This window comes from Miniopterus natalensis, chromosome 4 (assembly GCF_054644295.1).
Source record: "Miniopterus natalensis isolate mMinNat1 chromosome 4, mMinNat1.hap1, whole genome shotgun sequence".
NCBI classification, from domain to species: Eukaryota; Metazoa; Chordata; class Mammalia; order Chiroptera; family Miniopteridae; genus Miniopterus; species Miniopterus natalensis.
Genome location: NC_142084.1, coordinates 62,416,372 through 62,442,054, shown reverse-complemented (window position 1 = coordinate 62,442,054; position 25,683 = coordinate 62,416,372). Strand labels below are relative to the sequence as shown.

Below are 25,683 nucleotides of genomic sequence, written 5' to 3'. Positions count from 1 at the left end.
AACCCCTCTCCCTGTGGTCAGGGCTGGGAGACCCAGGGTGCGCTTCCGGGAGGCGGAGGCAGTCAAGCTGAGCCTGGCCTACCTAGCCTGGGGGCAGAGGAGCAGTCGACCCATTGCGCCCTTGATGCCCCATCTCCTCAACCCACCTACCAGGGAGCACCGCGGGTGACAGTGAGGAGCTGGGGGAGGGGCGAGCAGAGGACGCTCGCGGCGTCCTTGTGTGGGCGGGGGAAGGCGGCACCCTGGAAAGGGTGCGGTGGTGGGAGCCCTAGAGTAACCCCGATCTCGCCAGTCCGAGCAAAGAGCTGAAGTCTAGCTGAAAGGGTCGAGGTGGCCCCCTCGTCCGAATGGGGAAATTGAGGTCGGAAAGGGTGGGGACACGGCCACGCAGAATTGGGACCTCTGGACTCGAGTCTGGCGTCAAAGCCGCCACTCGCAGTCCCGGGGCTGGCAGGGAGGGCGAGAGGCGGGGTGGGGTGCGTCTTCTGGTGACAGCAGCGCCCGGAAATGCGCCGGCCGGGAGTGGGCTCTCCGCCCGCCCCTCACGCCCAATCCCTGGGGCTGAGCTTCTCCCAGTACGCTGGGGCCCTGCACTTGGGGTGGTCAGGACCTGGTTCGGGAACCCCAAGATCGGAACTCAGGCGCGCGAGTTCCTGAGTAGGCTGGCCTTGAGGGAAGGACCGGAGAAGGGGGTAGTGAGCGGGAAAGGGGACCGTCGTGGGGACGCGATCTGCGTCTGTGGAGAGGGGGCAGGGTCCGGGACGCCCGGAACCGGGGTAGGGCGAGCTCGGTTCGAGCGCATTCCCTGGCCCTGAGCGCGGCGCCCGGAATAGCAGCCCCAGGGTGAGGGTAAGGACGGCCAGTACCCTCGCGGCTCTCCCGCCCTGGGCTTCCCAAGGTCACCGGGACATGGACTCTCAGACACCAGACGGCAGTGCTGGGGTGTTCGGGCCGGTGCCGGGCAGTCCGCTGTCTCGGGTCTGCGCGGAAGCGCTGCACAGCCGCGTGAGGGCGCACGGGGCCGCCACCCCTCTGGACCCCGGCTCGGGCGCGCCCTGGGAGGCAGGGTGGAAGCGGCGGCCCTGGGATCCCCCCGCTCCTCCCCGCGGGCCCCGCCGCTTCCGCTCGTCCTGGAGCGGTCCGGAGAGCCAGGACGCACCGCCAGAGCTCTATGTCGCCGGTAAGCCCCTCTTCCTATGCCCGCCCCCCATCCCGGGCCGCATCTCCTGGGTCCGGTAGGAACGGTGGGGGGGAAAGAGTGGCGGTGAGGCAGCAATCTCCAGGGTGAGAGAAAGTTCATCCCCACTTCTTCCTGGGGAAACTGAGGCCCAGAGGCGTGGTTTCCCCTGAGATCACGTCCACAGTCAGTTCAGCCAAAACCAGGTATAAGTGTCCTGATCTTTGCGGAGGGGGCTCTGGGGAGTGGGAGGGTGGTCCTTTTAGCTCCTTATTTTCCATTACCTAGATTCCCACCTCAGTGCTGAGTCAGGAGTGGGTGTCGGAAGACCAAACTCCCTCCCTTATCTTTACTCTTCCCTCCGAATTTCCTGCTTCCTGGGCTAGCCAGGGCCCTGTGTTCAGAGAGGGGCTAAGATGCAACTGGCAGCACAACCCTGGTCAGAGAGGGGGGGCCCCACCTGGTGGTGTTCCAGGTGTTCAGTGCCTGGAGCCACCTCAGCACCAGACTGTTGGTGCCCCAGGAGGGCCTGAGATACAGGGAAACAGGCTCAAGAGGGGCCATGGATCTAGCGAGGTCCAGCCTCCCCCCACCCAGTGCCCAGGAGCTCAGGAGGTGGAGGACTTGTTTGTCCTGGGTGTTCTTTGGGTACTGCTGACTGCTGGGCTCCCTGGCTCTGGCCCAAATAAGGACTCACAAGGTGGCCATTCCCTCCTGCTTTCTCTGCCAATGTCAGTCATGCAGAGGGTGTGAATGGCAAGTGGCTTTATTTTTCTCCTGACAGATGGGAAAACTGAGGCCTGGGTAGGCAAAATTGTCAGCCCAGTCACCCCAGCCCAGCTGTCTCCCTATTTTCTGCATCATCCTCATCAGGGGCACCTTTCCCTTCACATAACATCCTGGCGCTCCATCCCACACCCTCTGCTTATGAGGCCACAAGGCACTGGCTGGTCCAGGGTCAGGTCACTCCTCCCTGCCCCTCCCCAATATGGGGACACCTGCTGCAGAGGGTTTGGGATCAGAGGCAACCCTGGAGGGACCTGGTCCCTGACCCAGCCCCCACTGGCTGCATCCTCTGCAAGGTCTCAGAGTCCTGGACTGACCCCAACTGGTCTCCAGTGCACAGATGGGGAAACTGAGACCTAGGGAAGGAGAGTGGCTGGCCCCTGGCCACACAGCAAAGTAGAAGTAATGATGGTGGAGAGAGCAGTGAGGAGCCCTGACCCTAGAGACACTTGTGCACTGCCCTGGAATGATTTATGCTATCATTAGACACCTACTATGTGCATGATAAGACAGTAAACAACCAATAACAATAATAATAATAATAGTAATAGTAATAATAATAATTTGAGCTCTTCATCTCCATTCCAGGCTCTGTGCCTCCCGTTTTTCTTACCTGAAGGACCCCTCAAAACTTTACTGTGGTGATAATATAGCACCACATTTTTCAGAGATGAGAAGGGGAGGCTCAGAGAGGTTAAGTTACTGCCCCAAATCACAGTCAGGGCAGAGCTGGGGTTCAACCCCTGGCCTGCTGACGCCTCCACTACAATGACCCCCTCTGCTTCCCCAGACCCCACCCCCTCTGGAACCTTCTGCTCCTTCTGTGGACCCTCCTGAACTGTGGTTTGGGGGGCAGTGCTCAGGTAAGGGGGGAAATGAGCTCAGGGGTCATTGGGCATGGGGACCCAGTAGCCATGTGGGGGTTGCCAACCTCCCCTCCAGGTTGACAGTACTTTTCTCTCTCCACATAGGGTCCAGGAGAGTGGACACCATGGGGTTCCTGGAGCCGCTGTTCCAGCTCCTGTGGGCAGGGGCTCTCCGTACGAAGTCGGCACTGCATCCGGTGAGCAGGGAGCACAATGCTGGGGCTTGGCTAAGCAGGTGCAAGGGAGATCCTGGCCCTCCTCTCCTGCCAGACAGGACCAGCCCCTGACCACACCTTTGGTCTGACCACACGTGCTGTGCCTTTTAATCCCACTGATTTACCTGGAATGTGCGCAGGGTTGATGGTGGGGGTTGGTGGGAGGGTGCAGGCGTACTCTGGGGTGGGGGTTACTGGGGTACCTGACCATACTCTGGATGCCCTGCTCCTCATAGGTTTCCCAGGGAAGAGCTGTGCTGGGGGGACTCCCATGAGTACCGCCTTTGCCAGTTGCCGGTAGGTTCTGTCCACCTCCAAGACTCTCGAGTCTGTCCTGAAGTTCTTCTACTTCCCTACTCATGCCCCCAAATATGTTTGCCACCCTGGCAGTTTTTCTGCCCACTCTCAGGCTGTCCCAGCCCCTGACCCACCCATCTCTGTCCCAGGACTGTCCTCCAGGGGCCATGCCCTTCCGAGACCTCCAGTGTGCCCTCTACAATGGCCACCCTGTCCTAGGCCCCCAGAAGACTTACCAATGGGTGCCCTTCTATGGTGGTGAGTAGCCTCCCCTACTGTTGGTCCAGAGGAAACAACTCAGCTGTCAGGGAGAAGTGGCTGCTAAGAAGGAAGAGCAACTTGGAGAGTTGTAAGGAGAAGTAGGCATAACACTTGGGCTTTGAAGGATATGTAGGAGTTGGCGAAGGGAAGGAAAAAAATCACGTGTGAGGTATGAGGCAGAGGGAGGCAGGGTCTATTCTGCACAGGATTGAACACCAGGCTGAGGATTTACTCAGGGCTGTATCCAGAGGCCATCAGTTCTCAAACTTATCCTGGTAGCAGGAAATGTTGCCTGTATGAGCTGAAAATAGCGAGTTATATAACTGTGCCTGGGGCAACATGCCTCCAGGTTTAAGGGAGACAGACAGCTTCAGATATCACAGAGAGGGCACACACAGATAAGAAAAGTCTAGAATGAAGAAAGTTCCATTCGTAAACCTCATGGTTTTTTCCCCTCTAAGCCCTAAGAATTGGCCCACCAGGACCAGCTTGGGCTCCGTTCCAGGCAGGGCCAGCCAGCCAAGCTCGGGGAAGTGGGAGCTTGAGTGGGAGGAGAAGGAATCAGGGCTATGGGCCGGAGAGCATGAGTGGACTGCCCATTGTGCCCCACTGCCAAGCAGAGGTGGAAACTGAGTCCTGGAGAGGGCCAAAGACACACCCAGGCTACATGGGACCCAGTCAGCACTGAACAAACACTTATTGGGCACCTGCTGGGTGCAGTTCTGCTCAACGCTGAGCCTAGAACTATGTCTGGAAAATAGTAGCTGTTCAATGAGTATTTGTATGGAATGAATGCATGCACGCATGCAGGCCAAGGATACTTGCCTGGGAGAGTCCCAGGTAGCTGGAGGCAGAACACCTAAGCCCAGTGATGGCTCTGCTTCAACCTCCATGTGCGGTTTTGGCTGAGTCTCTGGGCCTCATCTGCCCAAGAGGATGGCTTTCTGGGAGAGCCTGGAGGGAATGGGGCTGTAACTGGGATAGACGACTCCTGGTCCACTCTGTCCTTCTGCCCCCAGCGCCTAACCAGTGCGACCTCAACTGCTTGGCTGTGGGCCATGCCTTTTACCACAGCTTTGGCCGTGTCCTGGACGGCACTCCCTGCAGCTGGGGCAGCCAGGGACTCTGCGTGGCTGGCCGCTGCCTGGTAAGGACTCGCCAGGACCCGCCCCGCCCACTTACCATTCAGGACCCGCCCCCAGACGACGTTCATTTAGGTCTAGGTCCCTCCCTCTCCTGGCCTCGTCCCTCCCACTGGGCCACGCCCCTCCACAGGTCCCACCCCAAGCTTCTCTCCAGGGCCCACCCTTTTACTCCCAGGTCCCAACCAGGTCCCCGTTCCTTTTGTTCCTAGTCCCTCCCTCTTCCACTGGCCGCACCCCTCCTTAGGCCCCACAGCAGGCTCCTCCTTTTGGACCCACCCTCTTACGCCCAGGTCCCATCTCGTTTACCTCAGGGCCCCAACGCCGTCTCTAGGCCCCGCCTCCTAGCTCCGAGAGCCCGGCCCCTGTGTCAGGCCGAGGCCCGGGGTGGGGCAGGGGCCTCTCTAGGATAAGTGTCCTCCCCACCCCTTTAGAGAGCCGGCTGTGACGGTTTGATGGGCTCGGACGCCCGCGAGGACCACTGCGGCCGCTGCGGCGGCTCCAACGACTCGTGCCTCTTCGTGCAGCGCGTGTTCCGCGACACCGGTGACCGCTCGCCCCTTCCTCGCTCCCCGGCCCGCCCTTTAAGAAGCCCCTGGCGCGGAAGTGAAGTCCCACGATGATTGGACAATCTGCGGCACAGCCCCTGTCGTTCATCATTCTGATTGGTCACCGCTAGATTGTCCCGCCCTTCCCAGAACTAATCGGGCTCTAACTCTTTCCCTGCCCCACTTGAACGATAACGATCGTAACTCCAAACGTTTACGGAGCGTTTTGAGGCTACCAGTACCAAGGCTAATCATCTTAGCCTCAGTATCTCATTTAATCCCCAAAGCACCCCTCAAATAAACCGCCACACGTACCCCAACACCCTTCTTCCCTCCCACCCAGGAGCCTTCGCCGGATACTGGAACGTGACCCTGATCCCCGAGGGCGCCAGACATATCTACGCCGCCCATCGGAGCCGAAACCACCTGGGTATCGCGGACTCCGAGGGGGGAGGGCCCTGCTGGCCGCCCGGCGGAAGCCCGGAGACTGGAGGCCAGAGGAGGGGAACGGCAGGGTCGGGAGGTGGCGGGAGGGTTCCGGAGCCTAGGCCGACCCTTCCCTGCAGCGCTGATCGGGGGCGACGGGCGCTACGTGCTCAACGGCAACTGGGAGGTCAGCGCGCCCGGGACCTACGAGGCGGCGGGCACCCGCGTGGTCTACACCCGCGCCGCGGGGCCGGAGGAGACGCTGCGGGCGGCTGGACCCACGTCCCAGGACCTGCTCCTGCAGGTGCGTGCCGGCCCCCCGGGGTGGGCGGGGGGACAGCTGGGCACCTGGTGGTGACAGGGATTAAAGGATCTAGGGAGGCTGGGAGCAGAGCGGGAGAGGCAAGATAAAGAGTGAGAGTGGGAAGGCTAGGAACCGAGGGGTCAGAGGGGCCAGGCTGGGTTAGAGGGTCAGAGGGGCCAGGCTGGGTTAGAGAGGGTCAGAGGGGCCAGGCTGGGTTAGAGGGTCAGAGGGGCCAGGCTGGGTTAGAGGGTCAGAGGGGCCAGGCTGGGTTAGAGGGTCAGAGGGGCCAGGCTGGGTTAGAGAGGGTCAGAGGGGCCAGGCTGGGTTAGAGGGTCAGAGGGGCCAGGCTGGGTTAGAGGGTCAGAGGGGCCTGGCTGGGTTAGAGGGTCAGAGGGGCCAGGCTGGGTTAGAGGGTCAGAGGGGCCAGGCTGGGTTAGAGAGGGTCAGAGGGGCCAGGCTGGGTTAGAGGGTCAGAGGGGCCAGGCTGGGTTAGAGGGTCAGAGGGGCCAGGCTGGGTTAGAGGGTCAGAGGGGCCAGGCTGGGTTAGAGGGTCAGAGGGGCCAGGCTGGGTTAGAGAGGGTCAGAGGGGCCAGGCTGGGTTAGAGGGTCAGAGGGGCCAGGCTGGGTTAGAGAGGGTCAGAGGGGCCAGGCTGGGTTAGAGGGTCAGAGGGGCCAGGCTGGGTTAGAGAGGGTCAGAGGGGCCAGGCTGGGTTAGAGGGTCAGAGGGGCCAGGCTGGGTTAGAGGGTCAGAGGGGCCTGGCTGGGTTAGAGGGTCAGAGGGGCCAGGCTGGGTTAGAGGGTCAGAGGGGCCAGGCTGGGTTAGAGGGTCAGAGGGGCCAGGCTGGGTTAGAGAGGGTCAGAGGGGCCAGGCTGGGTTAGAGGGTCAGAGGGGCCAGGCTGGGTTAGAGGGTCAGAGGGGCCAGGCTGGGTTAGAGAGGGTCAGAGGGGCCAGGCTGGGTTAGAGGGTCAGAGGGGCCAGGCTGGGTTAGAGGGTCAGAGGAGGGAGGCTAGGGTAGACAATCGGAGAGGCAAGGCTGGAGTAGAGTCAGAGGGTGGAAGCTGGGCCATCAGTTTCTATTTCGACTCCCTAGTGTGTGACCTTCCTCCCAGGTCCTCCTGCAGGAGCCCAATCCCGGCATTGAGTTCGAGTTTTGGCTCCCCCGGGAGCGCTATGACCCTTTCCAGAAGCAGGCACAGGCCCTGGGCTGGTCCCTGAGGCAGCCACAGCCTCTGGAGGTGGAAACTCAGTCCCCTGGGCCCCACGAAGCTTCAGTTGCTTTCCCCACACAGACCCCAAACCCCACCCGAGGTGAGCAGGGAACAGCCAGGGTGGGGGCAAGCAGGGAGGTGAGGCCTGTGCCCTAACTGCACCACCTCACAGATCCCTGCCCACCCTGTCCTGACACCCGTGGTCGTGCCCACCGACTGCTCCACTATTGCGGCAGTGACTTTGGTGAGAGACCCTTTTCCCTAACCCTCACCTGGCCCCTGATTGACCTGAACTTGGCTCCTTTCCTGCTGACATCTGACCCTGTTTTGACTTTACCTTTGACTCCTTGATCTGACTCCAACTTGACCCCTTCTGGCCTTGATTTGTATTTTTGGTCTGACCCTTTGCTCTAATTTGACCTCAAAGTCCTCATTGATCCTAACCTGATTCTGAGCCTAGTACCCTCTCCACAGTCCCCAGCCCCCCCCCCCCATGTCCTACCTGACCTCAAGTTTCCTCATATGGCAATGGGGTGCATGAATAGGTGTCCAGGCTGGACCATCCAATTGGCCTCAGTACCACCCTGCCCACAGTGTTCCGGGCTCGAGTGCTGGGCCACCTCCGCCAGGCCCAGGAGACCCGCTATGAGGTGCATGTGCAGCTTGTCTACAAGAACCGCTCGCCACTGCAGGCCTTCGAGTATGTGTGGGCGCCTGGCCGCTGCCCCTGCCCACCAATGGCCCTCCATGGAGAGTACCTGCTGGCTGCCCAGCGCCTTGTCAGCCCCGATGGCACTCAGGACCGGCTGCTGCTGCCCCATGCTGGATATGCCCGGCCCTGGAGCCCTGCTGAGGACAGCCGTGCACGCCTGGCTGCCAGACATTGCCCTGTCTGAGCCCCCAGACAAAGCCCCACCACACACAGCAAGAAAGATGTGCCTGACCAGGCTCAAACTCAACCTATTTCCTCTCTTGCCTGGCTTCCAGGGAGCTCAGAAATATCTCCCACCACAACTATGTGACTCTCCCTCACACACACTTATACACTTTTGCATGCAGTTGGTCAGATCCACTATCACGAGTAGCCAGGCACTGATGAGAAAACGCTGAATTGTTTCTTTAACTCATTTCCTTTCTCACCCTGGCTGCCAGGAAACTCATAGCTGCCTTATACTCAAAAACTTTGTGTCTGCTTTTATTCCCCTTGTTTCACACTCACTTGCTTAGGGACACTCTCACAAGCAAGCAGGGCCCATAGGAAGACATGCCTAAGGAGACATTATGATGTATCAGTTTCCCCTCTTGCCCTGGCTATCAGGAAGTTCATCACTATTTAACTCGCTGACACTCCATGCTCTCTCTTCTCACTGCCACCTATCCATACACCCTAATGTATTCAGAGACATTGTCACAAACAAGAATACCCCCTAGAAGGCATGCCTAACCAGGCACTGTAATGTATTCATTTCACCTTTTCTGCTGACTACCAGGAAGTTCAGAGATATTTTTTTTGTTTCAATTTTGTATTGATTTCAGGTGTACAGCTTAGTAGTTAGACAATCATATACTTTACATAGTGTTCCCTTTGATATTTTCAGTACCCAACTACGTAGTTATCATACATAGTTATCACAATATTATTGACTATATTCCCTGTGTTTTACTTTACATCCCCATGACTATTGAAGATAATCTTGACAACCTCAGCAATTCTGGCTGGGTTTCTTCCAGTTCACACTGTTCACCCCTTTTATATTCTTATTTAATTTTTATAAGCATTTTTTTAAAAAACAAGGGCAGCCCACTTACACACACTTAGCCGTAGAGATGTGAGGATGCACTGGTAGTCAACTCTGCTCTCACAGGGTATACACAGGGGATGTGATCTCTCAAACCTCATCCCCTCTTCCTGGTCCATCCCCTACCTCCCCTCAGCATGTCTGACCCTTTGTGGGAGGTAAGGGCAGGAAATATATGAGGATGGGGTGAGTAGGGATAAACATGGCTTTTATAGGCCACAAGTCCCTTCTCCATGCCTGCTTGGGGGCCACACATTCACCTCTGGCCTCCTCAAAAAGGAGGCAGTTAGAGCCCCTGCCCTCAGGCTATCTTCATCCTCCTGCGTTGTCCTGATAGATTCTCTTCATTTATTCTTCTGGCGCAAGAGGGCAGGCCCCAGCTGTATGAAAATTGAGGGTGTCTGTGGGGTGGCCCAGCAAACCCCCACTCTGGATGGGGGTGCAGCCTTTTGCCTCTCCACTCTGGATGGGGTATCTCACACTGTCATTTTGGGACAATCTGCTCTTCTGTACCATCATAATCGTTTTTCCCTGGAGCATGGATGCTGGCAGTGGGCAAGGGGCACACAGTATGTAGGTCTCAGAGCTGGATGGGCTCAACCCCTGACTTTGCTGGTGACCTTAGACCAGACCCATCCCCTCTCTGGGCCTTAGTTTTCCCATCTGTGAGTACCCTTTCAGCCCTCCTTGGCTCTGACCATGGGAATCACACTCTTCTGGATTCCTTCCCTAGCCTCTCAGTTCACTCATGCATTCCTCCAACGGGTATTTATTGAGTGCCTACTGTATGCCAGGGGCCCAGCAGTGCCTGGGCCGTCCCAAGCCTGGCTCTGTCGTCTGCAACAAGTGCTGAAGCTGGAGGATCCTCGGAGTTCCAACTCCCCTGGGAAAAGTGGGGTGCAATTCTGGAGGGAGGTGTGGGGCCTGGGCGCCCCCTGGTGGCAGGATAGGGGAAAGGTAGTCAAAGCACTCGGTACCTGCAGTCCCAAAGGATCCTATGCTTATGTACCCACTTCTCTCATCTGCGCTTGCCTTCCTCAGGAACGCCTCTCCCCACCCACCGACCTTACCCCTGCACCCACCTACGGCTCCATTCCTCCCACCATTAGCCCGAGGTTGTCCCCTCTGCCCCCCTCTGGTGTGGGGCTATATCTGGGAATGCGGGTCTCCGGCCTTCTCAGCCACAGAGCTCCTAATCCTGAATCATCTGTACGGGCTGAGGAGAGGTGTTCGTTCCTAGGAGGGGCCAGCACAGAGTCCCCTGGCAGGTGGGATGGCCTGTGGCCTTGTGATCAATGACTTCCCTAGCCCCTTCACAGCTCCTGTAAAGATCTTGTAACACTCCTAGTAAACATCACATTGTTTTAATTTGCTCTTTAGCTTTAAAACAATCTAATCATTTAAAGAGAGAAGAAAACATTGCCATTCTAAAGATACTCGAATTCAGCAAAGTGGTGGTTCAGGGCAGAACTACCATTTGCACTTGCCAAGCAAAACCATCATTGTTTTGTTGTTTCACATTGAAACACTAATATTCCGGGGGGTTACATAGAATGACAGAAACAAAGTGAATCGTCGTTTTTTCCTCTTTAAAGTTCCCAGCCCTTTTTTATTAGTTACTGTGTTCCTTAAGGGATACTCAGTGCCCATCTGGGTTAAAGACGCACACATTGCCCGAAGTGACTACAAATGGGTACAGGCACGGACTTCCTCTTGAAGGAAGCACATGAGGGGCATCCTTGCTTGTCCAGAACTGGAAACTCTCCAAGTTGACTTCCCATAGATGTCAATGTTTATTAAAAGATTAATTAAAACAGGCATGTTTGAAACTTGCACACATATTAATAAAACAACAGTAATTGTAATTATTTCATTAGCCCCACAAAAGATTGTTTTCGGCCCAGCCAGCGTGGTTCAGTGGTTGAACATCGACCTATGAACCAGGAGATCACAGTTCGATTCCCAGTCAGAGCACATGCCAGGGTTGCGGGCTCGATCCCCAGTGAGGGGGCGTGCAGGAGGCAGACGATCAATGACTCTCATCATTGATGTTTCTACCTCTCTCTCCCTCTCCCTTCCTCTCTCTGAAATCAATAAAAACATATTTTAAAAAAAAGATTGTTTTCACCCTGGCCATTTTGGCTCACTGGTTAGAACATCAACCCTCGGACTGAAGGGTTTCAGGTCCAATTCCCGTTCAAGGCACATAACTTGGTTGCAGGTTAAATTCCCAGCCCCAGTAAGGGCACATGTGGGAGGCAACCTATTGAAGTGTCTCTTTCACATTGATGTTTCTCTCTCACCCCCTCCTCCCTCCCACTCTCTAAAAACCAATGGAAAAAATATCCTCAGGTGAGGATTTAAAAAAAAGAAAAAATTGTTTTCAACAATATTTCTGAACGCCAACTCTGGGGGTCAGTCATGTTTTTCCTTTCTAATTCTCTGCAGAGGGCACCACTCTGTCTGTTGTCTGCTCTTCTCTCACTGGCCCTGTACCAGACGGCTGACCCCTGTACCAGACGGCTGGCACATGTGCACTCAAAGAGCTGCAGAAAGCCCTGGACTGTCTGATAGCCCACAGGGTTAGATGTGGGCATACAGGTGAGGTTGGTAGAACCACTTTGGAAAACAGTTTAAGCATGTCTTCTATAGATGAATGCAAATCACGGTAGTAAGTTAGATTTATCCGCATCCCAACCCCTAGAATCTGTGAATGGGATCTTATTTGGAAAACGAGTCTTTGCAGGTATAATTAAGGGTCTCAAGATAATTCTGGATTATCTGGGTGGGCACTAAACCCAATGACAAGTGCCCTCATAAGAGACATACAGAGGAGAGACAGAGAAGACAGTCATGTGCCCAGCTGGAGTGGCTCAGTGATTGAGCATCAACCTATGATCCAGGAGATCTCGGTTCAATTCCTAGTCAGGGCACATGCCCGGGACTGCAGGCTCGATCTCCAGTAGGAGGCGTGCAAGAGGGAGCAGGTCAATGACTCTCATTATTGATGTTTATATCTCTCCCTCTCCCTTCCTCTCTCTGAAATCAATAAAGACATTAAAAAAGAAAAAGAAAAAAGGCAGCCATGTGACAATGGAGGCAGAGACTGGGGTGATGAGGCCACAAACCAAAGGAGGCTGGAGTCCCCAGACGCTGGAACTGATAGGAAGGACCCTCACCTGGAGTCTCAGGGGGAAGCATGGCCCTGTAATACTGACTTCTGGTCTCCAGAATGTGAGAGACTAAATCTCTGTTGTTTTAAGCCCCCACTGTAGGGTAATTTGTTATGGTCACCCCAGGACACTCACAGGCTCACCCTACACTCTCCAATCTCTGATAGGTATATGCCCCCAGAGAAATGAGAACTGCACTCACCAAAGACCAGTTCTGGAATGTTCCTAGCAGCTTTAGTCACAATAATTCAAAATGGGAAACTACTCAAATGCCTGTCAACAATGGAATGGGGCAAATAAACCCTGGCCTCCCACAGAATGAAATGCTATTCACTAATGAAAAAGAGCAAAATACTGATAATTCCCACAATAGTGGTGAGTTTGACAGACACAGCTGAGTCAGACAGGAAAGAACAGAAGATACCATTGAGGGTGGGGAGCGACTTCGAGGGGCTGGCCCTGTTGCCTTACTAGGTCTGAGTCGCTGGTTGCACTTTTATGTATGTTTAAAAACAAAACAAATCTGAGGGGCTAAAGGTCACTGTTCCCACCTGGGGAGACAGGTGTGTGTCCTCCCCACCTGTACTCCCTGGTGAGCTGACCACGGTGGGAGCCAGGGACAGCCTCTGAGCACCTGTTTCACTGCCCCCTGGGACGGCCGGGTGTGGGGGATGCCAGGTGCAGAGCGAGCCCAGCACTGCCATCTCCTCCCCCAGACCATAGCCACACCACATTTTTCAAAGGTCTGGACCAGCGATAATCAGATTCCTAGATCCCTGTCCCCACTACCCATGTAGACCTCTTAACAGGATGGGGGTTCATTAATGATTACCTTTTATCCGTTTCTTCCTCCCTCTTAACAAACCTGACATCCCCGAGGAAAAGCCAAAGTCCTCACCATGCCTTCCAGGTACATGCATGGTCCACCCCCTTGACTCACCTCCTCTCCCCTGTCACTCAGCTCCAGCCACACAGGCCCCCCTGCTCTTCCTATATCCTTCCAGGCCCAGGCCTGCCTTGGGGCCTTTATATAGGCTCTTCTCTCTGCCTGGACCACACCTGCCCTGATTCTCACAAGATTCATGCCCTTGCCTCCTTCATGTCCCTACTCAAACGTCACTTTCGTAGACAGGCCTTTCTCTGACCCTGACATTGCAGCCCTGGCCGCCTCAACTCCCGGCTGCATTTTTCCCTCCATGTCATTCACCTCCCTCTGACATGTTTTTTGTTTGGGTTTTTTTTTTTAATTAAATCTTTTTTTATTTTAGATTTTAGAGAGAGAGGAAGGGAGAAGGAGAGAGAAAGAGGGAAACCCCACTGTGAGAATAAAGCATCGATCGGTTGCCTCCCATATGTGCCCTGGCTGGGTATTGAACCCATGACCCTTAGATGTATGGGATGATGCTCCAACCAACTGAGCCACACCGGCCAGGGCTTCCTCTGACATGTTATACATTTATCATGCCAACTGTTACCTCCCCAGGCTCCCAGGAGTGGGAATTTGTTATCTCTCTGAGTCAATACTGTAACCTTGGCTCCTAGAGCAGGGCCTGGAATACAGTAAGCGCTCGATATCTGTTGTGATGGAGTGAATGATCTGAACCCACTGCTCAGCAGTGACACTCGGCACTCCCTCTTCCCTTGTTAGAGTTCTCAACGATGAGGACGCGGGGCAGCGGTGGTGGCTGCACAGGGCGCCTCCTTTTTTGGGAAAACTGTCTTAGACAGAGCCACCAGCAGCTGGGAACAAGCAAGGCCAGCTAAGGAGTATGTGGCATGGCATGTCAGAGGATTGCAAGACTTGTCTGATGTGTTTGGGCAAAAAACTGAAAGTGTCTCCAGACACTGCCTAGCACCTCTGAGACAAAATTGCCCCCAGCTGAGAACCACAGAATTACAGCCTCGGGAGCACCTGCAGTGTCAGGGTTTGTGGTTCATCCTGTTAGCCTTTCTCTTGTGTTTGCACCAGAGGTTGTGGCCCACTGGAATCACGGTGAAGCAGAGCTTGGGTGCTAGGAGCTGAGTGGTGAGATGGGCGGACTGATGGATTCTGTGGGCCCCAGGTCCTCCACAGCTCTGACAGCAGATGCCTTGGGGTTACAACCCACTCCCAGGATACAAAACCTGGCCCTCAGGCTCAAGGTAGAGCTCATTGCAGGTGCAGTTTAGGCTTCAGGCACCTCTGCCCCCACTGAGACCCCTTCCTGGTTCAGCTTCACCCCACCCCCACCTCAACCCCTAGCTTCCAGTTCAGGATCTGCCATCAGGGATCTATGCTTGCACCGGGGGCATTCTAAATTTTATGTCCTGCTGGATTGGATTGGATAGTGGGGAAGGGCACATAATAAGAATAGAGCCATAGATGGGGGCATATCCCACTTGGCTGGGAGCCCCAGCTTCTTGTGATGGACTGGACCCGTGGCTGGGATCACAGGAACTTCCCAACAAATGCCAAGTTGGTTTTTTTAAAAATCTCAGGGACCCTTCATGCTCTCCCTCTCAAGGCATCAGCTGCCAAAAATGCTTAGCTAGTGAGAGTTCTTGTCTGTCTGTAATATAATTTTGGTTACAGATGTTCTTTGCTTGCTTTCTTACCTTCTGTGGACTTGGTTTGCTCACCATTGTTTTATGAACACTGGGAATCCTCTTCTGTCCCTACTGTTTGGGCTGTGTACCACTCAAACCTTGTGAACGTCATTTGCTATGCAGGTTGGTGTGAGATAAGATTCTAAGGCTAATGTCCCAGTCCCTCCTTTTAAGAGTACTCATTTATTTTACTTTAGAGGTTGTTTTTGTTTCTCTTTTGAAATGGAATAAGATCTCTTCTTTTGTGCAAGGTTTCATGTTATTACATCATAACGATTCTACTCAGAAAAGAAAAATAGGGGAAATAAATCTTTTAACTACCCCACCTCCCCCAGTCTTTTTTCTAGAGGGCTGAAACTGCAGAAGTGGTCTTGAACAGGCTGCAGACTTCGAAGGAAAAAAATGGTACTTTACACTAAAGTAGCTGGAGACCCGGGAATTGCTGCAGTCCTGGGAACTAACTGCAGGGCCTGTTATCCCCCTTTCCCCCACCCCCCACCCCCACCTTTTCTCCAGCCTCCTAAAACTTGTCAAGGTCATGTTATCCTTGTTACAAAATTTGCCAAGAAAATGCCTTGGGTAATAATTGACTTTAAAATCTAATAGAGTTGTTAAGACGTAATGAATAGATATAACTTAAGGGATTAGATAAAGTTTTACAATATAATTATACATATATAAACATAGTGTTCCAAAGTCTTCCATAACTTAGATAACTTAAAACTTTGGAGTCTTGCTGAGTTAAATAATAAAAGTTATTAAATATTTAGGTATTTTGAAGTAAGAGGATACTAAAATATTAATTGATCTGAGTTTGCCTGCTTTGGGCTTCTTACTGCAGAGAAGCTGGAGAATAGATTTAAATCTGTTAATGAACATAGCTTATATTTTATTTGAGAAATGTCTCTTGAAAATGTGTGTTTGCCAATAAAAGAGCCTGTTTCTGAAGCATAAAATGTATTTGCCAATCTGAGGAATGTTAATTACTTACTTTTCACTATGAAAATCAAGGTTTCTAAGAGTTAAGAATTCTAATTAAGTTGGAAAGAAATTGTATGGTTTTGTCAATATAGATAGTTTGCAAATAGATAGTTCTAAAGTTGGTCATTTGTGAATGAGTTAAGAAGAAAAAAAAACTGATAGGGACTAGTAAAATTGCAGAGGGTCTGTGCAAGTTGGAAAAGATTATATAGAGGGAAGAAGCAACAAGAAACATATAGGTAAACTGAATAATAAATTTAATTAGATAAATGAATCTAAAGTAAATTAATACAGAATCTGTAAATCAATACAGAATTAATACAGAAAATGGTTATGTTATAATAATCAATTATTTGATTACTTAAAAGTCCATCTTCTTAATTGTAAGAACTGAAGTTCTACTAGCCTATGTTTGTGTTTAATAACTTTGGTTGTCACTTTGAATGAATAAACAATTTGATACTGTTTCATAATAGTAATAACATATGATCTTTTAGTTTAATGTGTTTGACAGCTTTCCCAGGATTTGAATTTTAAGAAACTTTTTCTTGACCTAGAATTGGCCTTAGGTCATTCCAATAGGCCCTGGAATGCCTCAAGGATTTTCTTTCTGCCCTTATGAAGAAAAATTTTATACTTAGGATACATGGGAAGCTCTGTGAAATAAAGAAATAATAACTATATTCTACTTATATATACATGTTATTAAAATGAATGTTCTAGAGATTATATAAAAATCTCCAGGAGTCTATAAATTCTAATATACTTTCATTTATAACTCTGTTATTCTAGAATGTTGTGTTTTACAAAAGGGACAGGACTCCATGTAAATTGTATTGTAGCTAAATCTGTAACTGTCACTTTAAGTTTCTTTTTGTCCTATAGAGAGAGTCATTGTTTTGTTATAATGCATTTGCATTTGCATTTGCAAAAATGTTACATCTTCTGAAAAATCTTTGGAAGGACTCTGACCTCTTTTAAATTATATATCTCTGAGAATACATTTTCATATCATAACTGGATGAGGATTACTAGAACTCTGGGAAACATCTGAATTTATAGAAGTACTGGCAAGAAAAATTAGGAGAAACAGAATTTAATTATAGGACTGAATGAACTGAAAATAATTATAGTTTTTGTAATTTTTTGTTGTTGAAAGTATTGCTGATTTCTATTCTTTTTGTTTTCCAGACATAAGGAAACTTATTTCTTTTCTTAAAGCAGTTTGATAAATTATACTTTCATAAGCAATATTGAGGCATTTATATTTTTCTCCCTACCTGGTCCCATTGGAATTTGGAAACTCTTAATAAGTATTATTATTCTCAGAGCAATATGTTTTCATAAATCCAATAAGAATCTGATTGCTTCATAACAGGACATAAGGCCATTTTCCAAGTGTGGTTTTATTAACCAAGACTTTGACTGAAATGTCATATCTGAGAGAGACATGCCAGAACTCTGCATGTCATGAGAAAGCTTTAAGGAATGAAGATTGACTTTGAAGCGTATAAGCCCTTTGGAGAAACAGATTGGTACCTTATTTGGTCACATGGTTCATGGCAGTCTTTCCAGGTAAGGAATGAAGGTTGCTTTCCTGAAAGATAGCAAGGGACCTCAAGACACCTTTGGGGACCTCAAAAACTTGAAGAATTCACCTAAACCTAAAGGTATTGCAGGCAGAGCCTGATGGCAACTTTGTGGCTTGGCTTCTTTGCCCTGAGAGGAAACTTTCTTATTCGATTCCAGCAAAGCAGATTTTAAAAGCCTATATGATCAATTGCTATTTCTGTTGTGTTTATGCAAATAATCAGACCAAACTGGAACTCAATACAATAAATAAATTAGTCTTGATTTGGCTCTTTAATGAAAATGAGGGTAATCTTAGGGAGAAAAAGTGTGTTTCAATGGAAACCACAATACCCAATTGTAAATAAGGAACTCCAATGTAGTTAACTGTCTTCAAAGTTTTAAGGTTGTCTGTGTATGCCATACAGACCTCAGCACCTGATATCATCACCAGAAATATTCTAACTGCACACAATCTATCAGGCTGCTACTGTGTGATTTCATTCCAGCAGAAGCCTTACAACTGGAAATCTTCTCAACTGGTTTATGATTTACTATATATATTAACCTTTATGTTTTGTGTTCTTCTGTTTCATAGAATGTATGCCTATGTCCCTGTTTACCTAATTGCTTACTCACATAGTATGGGCCTCACTGTAGAAACCATCTACAGTACTGTGTCCTGAAAATAAGACTTGATGATTTGAACTTATGATTGAGTCAATGAAACATGGACAGTATATCGGCTTCACTAAAAACTGCTTTCTCCTTTTTGGCTCCCTCCTTCACCTGTGAGATAGGGAGGACTTCAGGACTCTGTCCCCCATCAGCAGGAAGCAGTCATAGAAGAGACCCAATGCCCCTTTTCCCTGAAAGGGTTCGGAGCCAAAATCCCTAAGGGGAAAATATAATAGACTGGAATAATACAGTTCAACAAGACACCTTCCATATAAAACTAATCTCATAGATGTGAGATAATACTAACGAGGGAAATGATAGTGGGGGAGGACACATAAGAATAGAGTAGCCTTGCCTGCGTGACTCAGTGGTTGAGCATCAACCTATGATCCAGGAGATCAAGGTTCGACTCCCAGTCAGGGCACATGCCCAGGTTTCGGGGTCCATCCCAACAGGGGGGGTGCAGGAGGAAACCGATCAATGACTCTTATTATTGATGTTTCTCTCTCCCCCCTTCCTCTCTCTGAAATCAATAAAAACAAAAAAATAGAGCCACAGTTATTTAGTAATTTTTCACCTTACTAACTACAGATAAGAGGTTTTCTTACAGACCCTGGGAAACTGGAGGATGAGACAAGGCTGTAAAAAGATAAGATGCTTCAGTGGGTCCATTACTCAGAAAAGAAATATATTTTGAGAACAGACCAAGGACAGGACATGCTTTGATTTGGTTGCTGTGCCTGCACCCTGACCCCCTCCAGGAGTTTGCCTCAGGAACACTGACCATTCTCTGGTCCCTGGAATGGGCTGAGCTGTTTGTAACATCATAGATTAGCCACCTGCTTATCGGACTTTGAGCTCCTAAAGGCCAGACTGCAGACCCTCCTCTCCCCTTTCTCTGTTACACATGTAGCTCACAGCTGCATGTAGTTACCTTCGCCCTCATTGATACATAATCAACCAACTGGCAAGGGGGATCAGAGCAGAATTTCCAGGGTGACTGACTGTTCTATGTTGCTGGCATTATTGGAATAAATGCTCATATTTGATTCAACCCTGCCTCTGCTTAATTTGGCTCGAGTAGTGACAGGCAGCCTTGGACCCCTTGTATCCGGTATCAGATTTGCTATTCATTCTTTGGGCTTTTTTGCATTTATATCCATGCCTGGTTTTATGATCAGGGCCATGCTGTCCTCACAAAGGAAACCCAAGTGCAGGTTATAGGAGGCCCCATCAGTGTTCACCCAATTCCCCTCTCCCAATTTCCATGAATGCCAGTCTGATGTTAACTGCCCTCCCCTAGGCCTCTTTGCTGCCTCCAGAGGGATGCTGGCTGGAATGAATGGCCTCTGCACCCCCAGTGGATAGTCCCTGGCTCCCTCAGCACCTGGACACAGGTTTGGCCACACCCACTTCTTTGGCTCCTTCCCCTACCTGCTTCCTGCTGGAGCTTCCTGGGATCCCCTTCCAGAAAAAGGACTTGTACTCGAATCTTCATCTCTGATTCATCTGGGCCACTTGGAGAGACCACAATTCTGGGCCTCAGTTTCTTATCTCTAAAGTGGGGCTGCACAGCATCCTCTCCTGATTAGGTGGTAGTTCCTGCAAAGACCACCTGGTTCCCCACCCACCCAGGACAGATGGCAAGAGGAGGTTCAGCCAGATGTGCTTTATTGTGCCCTTTCCTAGCAGGCCAGGTGTTTCAGCCGCCAGCAGTGCTGTAGGTATCGGAGCCAGGGGTGGTGGTTGGGCCAGCTGCAGGTGACTTCAGTGGTAGACTCTGAGGTGTACTCCAGAGGGGACTCAGAAAGACAGGAGACATGCAGCTCAGGCACCGAGGTGCTGATTGGGGGCTGCGTGGAGGACTTCTTCTGCTGATGTTTGCTGGACTTGGAGGCCTTGGGGGCCAACTCCTCTAGTCCATTGGGGGTATTGTTGGGGGGCTGCACGGGGATGGTGGTACCACTGGGAGAAGGCACAGTGGGGGGTCCCTGGCTGGAGGAGGTGCTGGGACGTTGCACCAAGCCCGAGCCCGATGCTGAGGACTGGTGGCCTGGCTCAGAGGGGCCCAAGGAAGTGATGGATGGCTGGGGGCCCTGCTGGCCAGAGGCCTGGAGCTGGCCAGAGGAATTGGATTTCGACCAAGGAACTCTTGACCAAGACTGGGCCTGGGACTTGCCAGGCAGCTTGGAGCCAGTGGCAGAGCCTGTGGCTTGGGACTGAGGCTGGGACTGGCCCAAGGTGGTACGTGAGGAGTTCCCAGGGGCTGGCTTGCTTGGGGCTGAGGGAACAGTGGGGTTCTGTCCTGGGAAGTCAGTCGAGGAATCCCTGGAGGACTTGGGATACAATGTGTCTTTTAGCTGGCCGGCCCGCAGGTCTGCAGAGGGGCTGGGTGGGGACTTCACTTGTCCTTCTGGAGCTGGGTCACGCTTACTTTGCCTGCAGAGAGAGGGCCATAGGGGTGAGGTAGGTCTGACCGAGCTCTTGGGTCCTGGGGCTGAGCTCAGCTGCTAGAGAGTGGGATAGAGGCTGCTGGGGGCCAGGGTAGGATCAGTGGCCATCCTTGGCAAGGACAGAGTCATCTGTACATACACACATGCAGGCACACAGGCACACAATCACATACATAAATGAACTTTCACAATGCACAAACAAACCCACTCATATATACATGCACACACACATAAATGCACACACACATGTGCACATATGCATGCACACATGCATATACACATAGACCCTACTTCCTAGGGGTGGGGGTTACCTACAGTTGGCTCCGAGAGCAGTGGGGAGCCCACCACCACAGCCGCTGGGGTGACGAGAGCCCGGCTGCGGGCCAGGGTCTGCAGGACTGGTTCCCGAAAGCATAGGAAAGAGAGGCGGACAATGAGAGGGGAAGGTGGAACACCTGATGCCAACAGCCAAGATGCCAGATGGAAGGCCAGTCAGAGTCAGGAGGAAGGGAGGCAGGAGTGAAGGTGAGCGGGGGCAGATAGGCTGAAAGATGGACACACAGGCCCAGACTGGGACAAATGGACAGCCCCATGCCCTACGAGCACACACCATCCCGGGTTATTCCTGCTGCTACGTCCAGGGCTCGCCCGCTGAAGTCTCTCACTACGCTGTCCACGGCCTCGTGATGCTTTAGAAACAGTGGGCGTATGATGCGGTGATACAACATGTGAGCCCCGTTCCACGGTCCGGGAATCATGCAGAACAACAGGAAGGCGCACTGTGGGCATGGGCAGCAGTTACACTCAGCCCTGGATTTGTGTCCAAGGAGGAAGGGTTGGGCCTCTCTCGTCAGACACTGGGCTACACAGACCTAGCCCACCCCCAACAGACACCCCTTAGGAATGGTCTGGCTGTCCCCATCAGATATCCCCTTGGCTGGGTCTGTTTCCTCAGGGAAGGAGCTGAGTCTTCCTCTGACACCCAGGAGGCAGCAGGGCAGGCCCCTCAAACTCGCAGTCTCTGTTTGCCTGCCTGCTTCACGGAGCCCCCGGTCCTGTGTGTGTTCCAGTGGCACCCACCTTGCCCGCGTAGTAGAAAGGGAACCAGGACAGGAGTAGATCGCTGAAGAACTCGGCAAGCCCGAATAGGCTGTACACCACCCAGTAGGTGAGCCACACAGTGTCGTCGTCCTTGCTTGGGCTCTCGATAGCTTTGATTCTGGGGGAAGGTGTGGCAGGATCAGGGGCTGCCCAGAGCCCCTGGGTACTCCCCACCTAGATAGCCCGTGGGCACTCACGAAGCATATGCGGGGTACACAAAGCCGATGAGATTGCACAGTAGAGATGCCCCGTAACCGAACAGAAGATACAGGCTTAGCAGAGTTGTGGCTCCTGCAGAAAAGAGGGGTAGGTGGGGGTCTGGCTCACTCCATGCCCAGCCCATAGGCCCTCAGCCTCCTCTTGGCCAGGTGGATGCACTCCACAGAGTTATCACTCCTCCCACAAGCCACAGTGACTCCTCCAGGGTGTGCTAGTCTCCACGTAGCACCTGGGCAACCCCACCGTGGCTCTGAACCCTGAGTCATTTGTCTGTAATTAGTTAACATGTCCATCTCTCCTCCAGTACTGTGAGCTCCCCAAAGACAGGCAGGGTCCTTGGCCCTGATGGGTACAGAGTAGCTGCCCAATAAACATATGCTGAATAAGTAAGCATCTGCAATCATAACCACCTCACTCTGGGCTCTATAAGAGGGCCTGGGCACATGAGGCCAGCATTTGAATATAAGTAATGGGAGAAAAAACTAAAATTGGGGCCATTCTATTGTTAAAATGTGATTGCTGGTGAGTGGACAAAGGCAATGACGGTTTAAAATTTCTTCTTGGGCCCAGCTGGTGTGGCCCAGTGATTGAGCATCGACCCATGCACCAATAGGTCACTAGTTGGATGCCCAGGTTGCAGACTCGATCCCCAGTGAGGGGCGTACAGGAGGCAGCCGATCAATGTTTCTATGTTTCTCTCCTTTCCCTTCTTCTCTTTAAAATCATTAAAAATAAATATTTTTGCCTGGCCAGGCGTGGCTCAGCGTTTGAGGGTCAGCCTAGGATCCAGGAGATCGCGATTCGATTCCTGGTCAGGACACATGCCCCGGGTTACGGGCTCAATCCTCAGTCGGGGGCGTGCAGAAGGCAGCCGATCAATGAATCTCTCATCACTGATGTTTCTCTCTCTGTCTCTCCCTCTCCCTTCCTCTCTCTGAAATCAATAAAGATATATTTAAAATATATATATGTGTTTTTTTAAAATTTCATCTTAGTATGGGATCTTAGTCTCAGCTGACATCCGGGCCAGGTCATCCTCTTTGGGGGACTGCCCTGGGCATTGTGGGGGTTGAACAGCCTCCCTGGTACCCACCCACTCAATGCCAGAAGCACCCCAAGTCATGACACCACAGATGTCCCCAGACACTGCTTAGTGTCCTAACAGGGGCAGCATGGCCCCATTTGAGACCCCTTGTCTTAGTGGGAGGCTGCAAAGAGCAGTATAGAGTCTCTCAGACCTTGGAGAGCCCCCTGCTCTTCCACTCACTCACCGCGTGACGCTGAGTGTCTCTCTCTGCTTGGAAACTCAGTTTCACCATCTGTCAATGGGGTGATAGTGGCCCTGCCTCCTAGGGTTATTGTGGAGTTAGCTAAATACACTCAACAGAGAGGACTCATCCTTTCCATACATTACTGAGGGACTTTTGTACACAAACACACTCCCAGCAAAGAGGCTCTGAGGAGAATAATGTGGGGATGTGGGGAGCCAAGAGGGTTAGCTACTCTGAAAACAATTATGGTAACTGTCACATTTAAGTGCTTCTTGTGTGCTTCTCTGTTCTGTCTCAAGCAACGACAAGAACTAAACGAAAGCTGTAGGGGAGAGGGGTTTGCCCAAGGTCATTCAAGAGCATTTACAGCCCAGCCAGGTGTGGCTCAGCAGTTGAGCGTTGACCTGGGACCCAGGCGACCGGGGTTCAATTCCCGGTTGGGGCACATGCCCGGGTTGTGGGCTCGATCAATGACTCTCTCATCATTGATGTTTCTACCTCTCTCTCTCCTTCTCTCCTTTCCTCTCTCTGAAATCAATAAAGATATATTTAAAAAAAAAAAAAAAAGAGCATTTACAGCCTCCCACCCCTTCCCCAAGGCTATTATCTGCAGAGAAAGATAGAGGTCACTCGTGGACCAAAGGGCGGAGTCACCCACACCCTTCCCTCTACCTGTATTAGTTTTTATCCCAGAGTTTGAGATCAGGAGTGGAGGAGGGCCTCTCCAGCTGGCTCCTCTGGGTTTCCTCCTGTTACCTGGGGTAAGGGATTTGGCCATCTGGGGCAAGTGGAGCCCAAGGGTTCCTACATCTGGGCAAAGGGGGTGGGGGAATGTCACCTCTTCCCCAGAAATCACTAGTCAGGGAGCAGTGGCTCTCACAGGGCACCCCTCCCCTCAATCCCTATTCCTGCAGCCTCAGCAATAGGAGGATGACCTTAGACAAGGGGGGGGGGGGGGGGAAATGGCCTAAGATTAACAACAGGCGGGGCCTGAGGGTGGGGAGGGGTAATTACTCCAGACAGGACAGGTGGCAGGGGCATCCTCCCACACAGTCCCTGCCTCTCTGGGCCTTAGTTTCCTTCCTGTAACTACCAGCCTCCTAGCAGGCTCTTCTTGGTGGGCCCCTCCCCCGTACTCTATGACCTAAATTCCCCAACCACTGGTACTAGGATGTGGAAAGCCAGGCAGGAGGTCAATGGCTTGCTCCCAGGGCAGGTCCCTGGCTGAGCCAGACATGAGTTGGGCACTGGAAACTTGGGGGGAAGATTTCAGATCCTCCTTGGACTGCCTGGCATGGGGACCTCCAACTGGTAGGGAAATGGGAGGAAAGTGGACTCCCAGCATCTGCACGTAGAAGGTGCTCAAAACACCTGGCACTGTCCTCACCCAGAATTCACACCCCCCCACCAGTGTCCTTGTGATTCATTCCAGGGGGTCTTCCTAGAAGAGGTGGCAGAGTGGTTGGGCCTGAAACACTGCAAAAGAGGGAAGGAAGGCATTTAACTACTTACTAGACAGTTTCTGAAAGTGACAGGGGCCACCCCAGGTCATTGAGGAAAGAAAGTGAAAAGACTAGAATGGAAGTTACAGTCAGGAGTGGCTGGAGGCCCTTCTCTCTGACTCCTATCCAACCTTTCTCCAACCCCACTACAGCTATCAAACAACCCAACTCCAACTCAACTATTCACGCACAGTTGGCCCAAGCCATTGACCGGTGAGAGGAGAGGGCTGGCGAAGAGGGGGTACTCGCAGGAAAACAATAAGAGATGAGGTGGGGAATGATCCTCCTTCCTGGCAGGGAGTATCCCCCCTGAAAAAGCAAAATCTCTACACTTGCTTTCAGGCTGAGGTTCATCTGGGAAAGGGGTGAAGAGGCACTCGGAGCACTGGCGCCTATCTGCCCCCTCCTGCCCTATCCTACCCCTGGGGCCGGCAGGGCAACTGGAAGAACCGGACTTTGGCCTGGCGGGCACCCAGCGCCCCAAGGGAGAGAGGGCAGAGGACGGCCTCCAGACGCGCGGGCCAGAGTGGGCGTGCTGCAGGGGCCGAGAAAGAGGGTGGCCTCGCCCGAGGTGGCGCGGCGAGGGCAGGGGAGGAGCTGAGGGCTCATCCGAGGTCGCAGTCCACAACCCCTCCCCAGTCAGGATCTTGGCCTCCCCACTGGGCAGTGGGGCGCGCCCCTCCATAAGATTCGGACCTCGCAGCTGGGGTAGGCCGGAAGAGGGCAGGACCGAGGCCCAGGTACCCCAGGGCCTCAGTGTGCAGGTCGGTGAAATGGGGCGAACGCCCCCAGACGGCTCACCCGCAGCCAAGTACCGCTTGTCGACACCGGTCTTGGCTTCGAGTGCCCCTAGTACTTCGGTGGCCAAGTTTCTCTGTTCCAGAAGGCGCTCGAAGCGCTGGCGCAGGCCGTCCATGGCTACGGCGGGCCCGGGGCTGGCAGCCCGAGCTCGACCTCGGCGCCGCGCACCGGCCCGGCTGCACGCTCACCGCCTTCCCCTGGAGCGAGTCGCACTGCTTGGCTCCCGGGCTAGTATCTGCCTTCAGGCTGGTCCCCGCCCCCTGCCCCCCGCACCGGCCAATGGGAGGGCAGGGCGGGCAAAGGAGGTGGGGCCTGCCCC

General features: G+C 52.4%; 2 protein-coding genes across 2 annotated transcripts; one reads left to right on the top strand and one right to left on the bottom strand.

Annotated features, from left to right (window-relative positions):
- Window positions 1–909: 909 nt before the first annotated feature.
- On the top strand, window positions 910–10,016 carry ADAMTSL5 (ADAMTS like 5). The gene is made up of 13 exons (XM_016209675.2): window positions 910–950; window positions 1,067–1,180; window positions 2,754–2,826; window positions 2,935–3,026; window positions 3,281–3,341; window positions 3,491–3,599; window positions 4,622–4,749; window positions 5,179–5,290; window positions 5,636–5,722; window positions 5,859–6,022; window positions 7,133–7,331; window positions 7,404–7,475; window positions 7,826–10,016. The coding sequence occupies exons 1-13, from the start codon at window positions 910–912 to the stop codon at window positions 8,125–8,127; spliced, it is 1,554 nt and encodes a 517-aa protein (XP_016065161.1). The 3' UTR covers window positions 8,128–10,016.
- Window positions 10,017–20,418: 10,402 nt separating this feature from the next.
- REEP6 (receptor accessory protein 6) lies at window positions 20,419–25,482 on the bottom strand. Its single transcript, XM_087815989.1, has 6 exons — window positions 25,365–25,482; window positions 21,769–21,862; window positions 21,551–21,689; window positions 21,081–21,249; window positions 20,782–20,868; window positions 20,419–20,456 (listed from the first exon to the last, which is right to left on the bottom strand). Exons 1-6 carry the CDS (start codon window positions 25,477–25,479, stop codon window positions 20,419–20,421), a joined length of 642 nt encoding a protein of 213 aa, XP_087672115.1. The 5' UTR covers window positions 25,480–25,482.
- Window positions 25,483–25,683: the final 201 nt, after the last annotated feature.